Consider the following 10341-nt stretch of genomic DNA (forward strand, 5'->3'; position numbering starts at 1 on the left):
AACCATCCTCAATAATACACAGCGCTTAATCACCTTATAAACAGTAAGAACCTTTAGAACAAAGGAAAAACCAAAGGAACCAAAGAAGAAAATCTAAACCAAAGCCAAATCCCAACACCAAGAGCAGCCCCATCACTCAAGGCGGCCACCACTCCTCCGTTTCTTGTGCCAGGCCGCAGATAGCTGCCTCCCCACGCGGAGCACTCTCTGAAACCAACGCAGCAAAACGAACCGAGGGCATGATCGCATCCGAGGAAGAGCCTCTGCCATCAACTGCAACCAAATCCACACAAGTGGTCGGGGGCACCTGACAGGGTTTGCAACCTCTCTTAACCTTTTTTGGACGTCCTCTCCTACGAGAAAGAGTAGTAAAAGGATCATCATGGATAGAGGCCTTCGAAGACAGTGAATCCAACCCATATGCCAGCTCCAAGAGCTGATGTTGGGCAAACCCTCCAACTTCAGACGGGGCCAAGCTCTCTGGCTTAGAGGAATAAAAACCAAACTCATCACCAACAACACATGGATGAAACGAGTCAGCCCGAAAGACTTCCATATCAACAACCCCAGCTGGAGGTAGAAGAGGTCGAAGAGAGGGCAAATCATAGAATAAACGGCCAAGAAACGCATCCATCAAGAGGATATCAGGGGAGGATCTCAAAAAAGACCAAGGGAGCCCACTATCAAAATAAGAAGCCATAACAACCTTCCCTTCTCTAAAGACGAGACTACGCATAAGGGTTACCAAAAGAACACCCACATAGTTATCATTAAAGACGATTCCTCTAGTACCCAACCGATTAATACGTGGAGAAAACACCGACAAAGCCTGTGAAGTGTACCTATGTTGAGAGGCGATGTTTTTCAACTTATCCTTTTATATATAATATATGTATTTAACTTTCGAAAAAAATAAAAATGAAAGATATATTTGGTGGTAAAGCACATGTAGAGGAAGAGGTTGTCCAACTCATACAACCAAAACCACATGAGTTTCCTAAACAAGTCAAACTCAAGGCAAAACCCAACCCAACCCAACCCACTCCCAAATCCCAATTACCATTATTTGCTTAAGCATGTATCCCAAACACAAATCTTCCTATAAATATCCAACCGCTGTCCAAATCGTCAGCTCCGATCTTCCGTGATTTCTCTCTCTCTCTCTCTCTCTCTCTCTCTCTCTCTCTCTCTCTCTCTCTCTCTCCTTCACGCTCTCTGAACCAAAATGTCGGACGCTTACTGCGGCGATTGCAAGCGGCAGACGGAGGTGGTGTTCGATCACTCGGCGGGCGACACCGTGTGCTCGGAGTGCGGCCTGGTGCTCGAGTCCCACTCCATCGATGAAACCTCCGAGTGGCGCACCTTCGCCAACGAGTCCGGCGACAACGACCCCGTCCGTGTTGGCGGCCCCTCCAACCCTCTCCTGACCGACGGCGGCCTTTCCACCATGATTTCTAACCCTAAAGGCGGCTCCGGCGATTTCCTCTCCTCCTCCCTCGGCCGCTGGCAGAATCGCGGCTCCAACCCCGATCGTACCCTCATCCTCGCCTTCAAGACCATCGCCACCATGTCTGATAGGTTAATCTACCCTTGAATCTGTTGTTTTTGTTTTGGAATTTTTCATTTTCACTAGAAAGGGGAATGTGATTTCATTGTAAAACTTGGTTCAATCCAAGATGAGGAACAGTTTTGGGGATAACTCTGGATCTCAAAACTGCTCTAGGTTTCAATATGCATAAGATAGCATTTGTTATATTTTGAAAATGACCCATTGTAACTGATGTTGTTGATGAATTTTCAGGTTGGGACTCGTTGCAACCATCAAGGTAGGTCATATTATCACTGAGGATAGCCTATGTCTTTTCTGTCTCTTTTGGTCATTGTTATTACAGGACAAGATTCATGAAACTTCCATCCATTGCATTGCATATGATTGTTTTAATTGACCTTATGGGTGGACCTCAGAGGGAAAGCTTATTGAAATTGTACTATATTCAAATGATTAACACACCAAATTGGTCTGGTGATTAGAGAAGTCATTGAAGGTAGTGTGCCATAAGGTGTTGTGGCTGTAAGTTTGGAAGCCTATTGTGGTACAATGGTTTCCAATTGCACTGGTTATGAGGACATTGATTGACATTCCTCATTTTATGTGTCATGGTTTGATTACAGAACATGTTTTGTTAACCTTGGTGGATTCGGCTCGTCTAAAGTGACATAATCACTATAGAGAGTGAAGTGAGTTATCATAACCGTTGATTGAGAAATTAATGGTTGAGATTGTGATCAGATGCTTGCACATATATAACAAACTGTGGACATTCATTCACATTCCTTGTATTACCTGTTGTGGTTTGATTACAAAACAAGTTTTTTTTAACCTTCATTTATTTGTATGCGCTGCCTATGATTTCTGCTGTTAGGCTAAACTGAAATGTAAATGTCTATCTGGATCAAATTCTATATCTAAACTTAACTATTTTTTTTTAAATTTTAACTCTAAATGTTATTCCCAAGTATTTAACTTTGATGACAAACTATTTTCTTCTTTTTCTAATGTTAACACCTTCTAGGCCTTACAAACCCCTTTGCATGCTCCTTGCTTGATATATGTTGTTGCAGAAGTACTGAGAGCCAAAGATAAAATATTAAATATACTTTTGAAGTAGTTTGACTGGCTTAAGAATTTTCTCTGAAGATTACTGTGCATAAAGCTATTGAATCTTGCATAGGCATGTTGTTTCAAAGAGTGATATATGCAAAGCAATTAGTAAATCTATGCTATATGATGTGGAAAAAGACTAGATAGTTTTCTTGCTGCCCTCACAGAACCAAGTTTATAATTCTTTCATTGTTTCAACGTTTATTTTAATTTTACCTTTGTTTGAAGGATCGTGCAAATGAGATATATAAGAGGGTTGAAGATCAAAAGTCTAGTAGAGGGAGAAATCAAGACGCTTTATTGGCTGCTTGTCTCTACATTGCTTGCCGACAGGAAGACAAACCTCGTACTGTAAAGGGTACAGCTTATGATTCTTTTAACATCTGGATGCTTCACAATTTATCTTTCCATCTGTAAATGAGCTTCCCTGAACATATGGATTTCAACTAGAAATTTGCTCTATTGCCAATGGGGCTACAAAGAAGGAAATTGGCCGAGCAAAAGAATACATAGTGAAACAACTGGGTTTGGAGAAGGGTCAGTCTGTGGAGATGGGTACAATACATGCTGGGGACTTTATGGTGAGTTTTCCTTATTGACTTCAAGCATATCTTGCTAGTTTGGGCTGTTTAATCTTGAAGATATCTCATCTAAACTTGTACTAGATTTCTTTGATGATACTAACAATATTTTCATCTCCAATAGAGGAGATTCTGTTCCAATCTCGGCATGAATAATCAAGCTGTTAAAGCTGCTCAGGAAGCTGTTCAGAAATCAGAAGAATTTGATATAAGGTATATTTTGGTTTATCTCATATTTTCAAAGAGATTTAAATTGATGTCCACTGCTAACGCTGGTTTGCCAAATTCCGCTTAGAGGAGATTCTGTTCCAATCTTGATTTTGCTTCAAGAGGAAACTTGGGGGGGGGGGGGGGGGAGTTGAGACACTGGAGTGTGTTAGTTATAAAATTAAAATTAAACAAGAGGGCTATTAGCTCAAGATTAGAGATTTATAAGTTAGAAGTTATAACTTATCTAGAATGTGCTGATCAGCTGCAAAACTACACTTTCCCATTTTCCATTGAAAACAACGGTTGAGATGTGAAAACTGACGAATGAGTAGCACATGTTGAGAAGTAGGAACTCTTAGAAGTGTTGAAAAAAACATGGGTGTGAAGTGGAATCTGACACCTGGCCTGGCCTGGTGAGGACAGTTAGTGATCTCTGGTGGAATAAGAACACACAGAGGAGGAGTGGCTCTTGGCAAGGCTTCTAGGCGGAGGGAAACATGATTGAACCGATCTTTGTATCAGAATGTGACTATACAGTTAAGGAAAACTTATAAGGTTTGATAGGTAGTAGGTACTACTTATATATAAAAAAAAACTTATAACAATAAGTTGCATTTTCTTTTCTGGTGCCCATGAAATAAAAACTCCAAAATTAGTGTGCTTGCTTAGGAGCCATATGAGATGAGTGACCTCCTGTGAAATTTTCTCAAGGAGTGTGTGCGCGTGGACAACGGCGTTGGAAAAACTCGTCTTATAGGGAAGACAGTCATATAATCGGGATGTTACATGGCAATCTAGTATGATGCAGCATTTGCATAATTCATATTATTATGCAGTTCATTTCAACTTGATTTATATTCACCAGATAAAATAATTTAGATTGTTCTCTGCGTCTATAAACTAGTTCAACTTGTTTTTGGTTTAATAATCTCCAGAGATATACAATTATACCTGACTATCGGTACTATTGATTTCTTTAATCTGTCAGGAGGAGTCCTATATCAATTACTGCAGCTGTTATCTACATCATAACTCAACTCTCTGATGATAAAAAACCTCTCAAAGGTACGTGACACTACTTTATGGGTTTTTGGTCTGTGAAAATTGTTTCTTCAATTTCACAGGTTTTGATGGAATTTTTTTTAATATGGGATTAAAATTTAGAATGAGTATCTGAAGGAAAATCCGGTGGATGCATCCATTCTGTTAACTGCTACTTGTCTTAATGCAGATATATCAATTGCAACAGGAGTTGCAGAAGGAACAATTAGGAACTCCTACAAGGATCTTTATCCCCATGTTTCAAAAATAATACCAACTTGGTATGCTAAGGAGGAGGATTTGAAGAACCTTTCCAGTCCTTGAATTGTAGAGCAAATTAATATTTATTGAACATGTTATGTTATTAGAGCATTCTGTTTTGGATGCACTGAACTGTTAGTTAAAAGTTAAAGTGCGCACTAAACCGTTATTGAAGAGTTAATGCTGTACAAACGGTGAACCCACCTGCATCAATTGAGTTTTCTTGACCCTTCCTCTTTTTGTTATGTGTTAACTAATTTGGAAAACACCAATGCTTTGTTCACACCTCATTTCTACCTCACTAAAGTGAGAAAGAAATACGATGAGTGATGTGATGGAAAAGAAGAGAGATAAAAGAAAAAGTTGTGTAATTTAGATGGAAGAAAATGGGTGTGAATGTATTGAAGTTGTGTGTAAAAGTTCTTGGTTTTCTAGAGCCTTCAAAGTCAATTAGGTGTGAAACTGCTTGATTGTATATTGGTGCCTGCTGTGGTGCCTCTTCCCAGATGCAGGTATGGTGCCTCTACCTAGTTGGACCAATAGTAACAAAACATGTATTAAGTGAGGTGTCTTTTTCATATATCCTGAATTGATTTTTAAATAATATTGTTTTAGAAAAAAAAAAGTTTATATAATTGCTAACTGGTCCTTAACTAAATCAATTACAACTGTAAAAGTAATTTTTTAACCTCTCCTGTTCAAGTGATATTAAAATTGTTCTTCTCATGGGAAGGAGGAGAGACAAGTTGCAATTTCTCCCTCACCAGCAACCCTAAATCCTCTTTCTCAAAGCCACCCACTTCCTCTTTCAACCCTAAATCCTCTTTCCCCTCAGTCCCTCACCATGTCACTGAATAACCCCACTCAGGTGGGTCCTCACTGCCGCACCAAAACACTCAAAAAATGCAATCTTTGAGTTCGAATCCCTGAAACCCAGAATCGCTTTTCTGACGTCTTCGCCACAGACGCCGGCCACGACCATGAAAGGTGCGAAACAGATGCCATGGGGCTGTTGTTGAGGGAGAGAATCGTGTTCTCTGTTTTTCCCCCTTTTTTTCCTTTCTCCCTTTTTTCTCTGTTTCGTTTCTTTGGCCTTGGGTCTATACTATTTGTTTCCCTGGTGGCTCTGTGAGCCTGAGGTGAGAAAATATTGATTTTTTTTTCTTCAAGTTAAAAAAAGATTCAACCTTTTTGTCCCTCTGCTGGGTTCTTTTCTTGGTTCTGTTCTTTGCTTTTTGTGGCTGGGTTTTAGGAGTGGAAGGTTCTGAAAGGTTGCATATATAAGTTTGGTGGAGGATTTTTCTAGGCATGTATTGGTGTGTCCTTCCACTGTATTCCTTGTATTTTGCTCACTGTTAAGTGCTACTATTCTTTAATTCATTCTTGCATTTAAAAAAAAATATTGGTGTGTTGAAGATGAACCACGAACAATAGAATATGAACCAGCATTCCAGCAATGTCTTCAGTTTTCAAACTAAATCTCACTCATGGTAAAAACTCATATTAACCAAAGGCAACTTTCTAGCAATTGCTAAAAAATCCTCATCAAAATTAATATCACAAATTATTTCGAATTTATAAAATAATGGAAATTGATGGAAAAAAATATCTGGTATAATAATTGCCACGTGTCTCTTTTCTATTTGACAGACCAAATGGAGGCACCACACCCACATTTTCCGAGAGGCACCACAGAATTCACCTCACCTTGTATATTTTGTTCCTTGCAAGCGAACAATCTGGAAGACTTCCCCTTGAAGGTATTGTCAATGTCAAGTTACTAACTATCATTGGGGATAAAAATTGTGGCACCTCTTAAAAAAACTCGAGGTTGACAGTTTTCTTTCGTTACTTTCTGGAAAATCTTTTTTGTTAGGCACATTAACAAATATGATATAAACTTGTGAGATTACTTTTGTATAAGTACACACACAGAGATATAGTGAGAGGGAGGTTTGTTATGTGAGAGTGAGAGGGATCAATTTTAGTCTTTGGATCAAAATTAATGGCTGAGATTAAAACACATGTTCAAACACTCACCTGCTTGTTCCTCTATCTTCAAACCCTTATTTTCCGAAGATGGTACAAGGAAGGAAGGAAAAAGAAGGGTTTGACAGATAGAGGAAGGAGCACGTGAGTGTTTGAAAATGTGTTTTAATTTCAGCCATTGATTTTGATCTAAAGGCTAAAACTGATCCTCTCACTCTCACATAAGAAACCTCTCTCTCACTAGATACATCATATATATATATATATATAATATGGCAATAAATGGATTCGTTGACACTAGTTTATCCCACTGGTGAATTATTGTTATTCGTGAAACTAATGCTCTAGCATATTGTCTGATTGAAATTGGTGCGTCTTTGCAGTGTAATATCACAATTTTAGACTCTCCATCGGATAGGATTGAGCCCTTTCTTGCGAGGGGCATTCTAGGCTCGGTAGTTATTTGTTGCTTTCGTTTATTTTCTCATTCACCAAAAAAGATATGATTTGGTGGAAGCACAACAAATTTTCACTAACCCATTTTCTGTTGATTTGGAGGTTTCTAAGAATTATATTAGGGAGAACATGACTCCTTTCTTCAGGAAGATGCCATGTTTCTATGGAGGTAAAGAGAGCAATTCCTTTCATTGAGGAGAGGAAGATGTCCTGCTTCAATGGAGGTAAGGAGAGCAATTCTAAATATGCACTGTCTTAAAGTTTTCGGGTCTTAAGTGAAAAATCACCTTCTTAATTCAATAATTAATTTTCCCAATTGTCTATGCTTTTAACAATAATCATTATTTGGGAAAAAACTTAATACGAATTATTTGACAAGTGTTTTTTTATTAGTGTAATCAAACAGATTAAGTATTTTATAGAAATCTCTAAAAAAAACTCTTATTTTAGAGACTCAAAACCATTTATCCTTTTTTTAGAGACTTAAAACCATTTATCCTTTTTTTAGAGACTTAAAACCATTTTTGTATAAAAGCACAGTCTAGAATAAGCAAATATTGATGATAGAATCCTTGCGCTAGCACTCCTCTGCTAGGGTTTCTAAAAGAGGCGGCTACGTATAGTGTGTAACTCCGTTTACGTCGTGCTTCGAACCGTCTTTGGTCGTGTTTGTGTTGCCGGTAGTGCTGCCTCCGTTCCCTTCACATGATCGCTTCGATCTTGGGGCCTGGTGGAAGTGATGAGGGTCTAGGAGAGGACAACGATGGTGTTCCTTTGGTTATCTTTGATGATGAGGACATAGCTGATACTGTTGCAACATGTGAGAACAACGTGATTAGGAAGATTCTGACAAAGAAACCAATTCACAGAGGTTCTCTACAGAGTGCCCTTAGCAACATTTGGTGCTATCCAGTTGGTTTCAAAGTGGAAGACGTGGGGGATAAGGTTTATTTGCGGCACTTTGACTTAGAGAAAGATTCTCGAAGGGTGCTACAAGGTAGCCCTTGGGTTTTTCGTAACTCGTGGGTACTCATACAACCCTGGAATCGTCTTCTTGATCCAACCAGCATACACTTCACTCATGTTACTGTCTGGGTGCAGATATGGGGTTTACCCCTGCACTGCAGGTCACAAAAAATTAGCACTAGGATTGGCTCTACTATTGGTGAGGTTCTGGATGTGGATCTTTTCGAGATGCCAGATAGGAGAACGATTGTGAAGGTGCAAGTGGAACTTGATATTGCAAAACCACTTATGGCGGGTGTTAGTAGCGGGAGCCGAAAAGATGGCATGTTCTAGATTGATTTTAAATACGAAAAATTTGCCCCAATTATGCTACTATTGTGGTATGATCGGACACAGTGATCTATTTTGCACAAAGGCTGCGCAAGAGGATAGGGATGGTACAGGTGGGTCAAGGAACTTAGGCCCTCAACTGCGTGCTACTGTGGTGGGGAGACGACTGAATGGATATGGGGGTTTGCCAAAACCTATGGCCCGCATGAGGCAAGATGGTTCATTGCAACGAGTCACACCTGCAGAGGTGTTGAAAAAGTTCCAGAGATTGACAGTGGCAAGCGAGGCACGTGCGAGTAGTAAGGAGGCATTGTGCATGGCCTCGAGATCTGCAGCAGATAGTGGTCGAAACTCAGACCTGGTCATTAAGGAGTCCCAACCAGGTGTCATTTTCAACAAGGAGAGAGGAAGGCAAAGAAAACCCGGTGAAGGATCCAACACGACAAGAAACTCCTTTCATATTCTCCTCTTCCAAATCAGATGCCACCGCATCCGGTACTCGAAGGCCGCTCACAAAGGCCTTGTCTACTGGTCCAAAAGCTGGCACCACAAAGGCTGCAAGAATAGGTGCTGTAAAAGAAAGTGTAGGAGTTGGGTTTATTATCCATAAAGATGTAGATGGTAGCACCACAAATCTTATGAAATGGAAGAGCGTGGTTCGGTCTTATGGCTCTTTGAACAGATGAGAACTAGACTGAATGAATCACTTCTGTTTGAATCGGCTGAGCTGGAGGACCAGCTCCGCCGGGAACAATGAAAACACTTAGCTGGAACTGCCGAGGGCTTGGGAACCTCCAGGCAGAGAGATCCCTTCAACGGGTTGTCACCAGTCAGGATCCCGATGTCGTTTTCCTTATGGAAACAAGGAGGAAAACTGGCGAGATGAAATCTGTTGAAACGAATGTAGGAATAAAGAATATGGTGGTGGTGGATTGCAGGGGTGACAGGAGAGCACGAGGTAGAGGTTTGGCGATTCTTTGGAAGGAGGAAGTTGACTTAAGCATACAGAGTTTCTCTCCAAACCATATCCACGCCATTTATACTAGTGATGAAGGTTCCCCCTTTTGTATAACTGGATTTTATGGCTATTCTGAAGAGCAAAACAAACACCTCTCTTGGAGTCTCTTGCAACAAATCCGTGGTACGATACAGGGGCAATGGATATGTGTGGGGGATTTGTAACACTATTATTTTGAATTATGAGAAGAAGGGTGGCTTGGAGGTGGCGGTTGATCTTTTTAATAGCTTTAAGTATTGTTTGACGATTTTTAATCTCAATGACTTGGGTTTCACGGGTTATCCTTTCACTTGGGGAAATGGTAGACAAGGCATGGCTCGCATACAAGAACGTCTAGATAGAGCAGTTGCAAATACGGAGTTCTTGGAGGTATGGTCTACCATTTTAAGTTCCAACGCCAATCGTATCGTCTATCGTGTTTTGAATGATAACAATTTTCAAGAGTGTAAATGAACTAATTGAATATATCATGTGCATTTCAGGAATATATCAATTCACGAAGGATTTTCCAAGGTGTGTTTTCACTGTTTCCCACCCAACCAACCGCAAGCAATGAATGACTTTCTATGATGACGTCTTTGATTTGAAATTCAGCACAAAACATTAAAGCATGTCGAATCGCTTGAACCTCTTCTTGAAAGGCCCAAAGAGCCCGTGGATTTAGAGAATTGGTTGATAGGTACTCACATATTAGGTAGTTAGTTAGAAGGTAGTAATAAGGCATGTTGCCTATAAATAAGGGACGTTAGTGAACATTAGGGGTATCTTGGTATTCATTTAGAAATTGGGTTTAGAGAGAGAAGTGATTCTCTTTCTAGGGTTAGATA

General features: G+C 40.0%; 1 protein-coding gene across 1 annotated transcript; it reads left to right on the forward strand.

The window, feature by feature from the left end:
- The first annotated feature begins 1030 nt into the window (after nucleotides 1-1030).
- LOC130718003 (transcription initiation factor IIB-like) lies at nucleotides 1031-4988 on the forward strand. Its single transcript, XM_057568434.1, has 7 exons — nucleotides 1031-1578; nucleotides 1802-1826; nucleotides 2891-3020; nucleotides 3113-3243; nucleotides 3368-3456; nucleotides 4442-4518; nucleotides 4685-4988. The coding sequence occupies exons 1-7, from the start codon at nucleotides 1226-1228 to the stop codon at nucleotides 4816-4818; spliced, it is 939 nt and encodes a 312-aa protein (XP_057424417.1). The 5' UTR covers nucleotides 1031-1225; the 3' UTR covers nucleotides 4819-4988.
- Nucleotides 4989-10341: the final 5353 nt, after the last annotated feature.

The sequence above is a fragment of the Lotus japonicus genome, chromosome 5 (genome assembly GCF_012489685.1).
Source record: "Lotus japonicus ecotype B-129 chromosome 5, LjGifu_v1.2".
Classification (NCBI taxonomy): Eukaryota; Viridiplantae; Streptophyta; class Magnoliopsida; order Fabales; family Fabaceae; genus Lotus; species Lotus japonicus.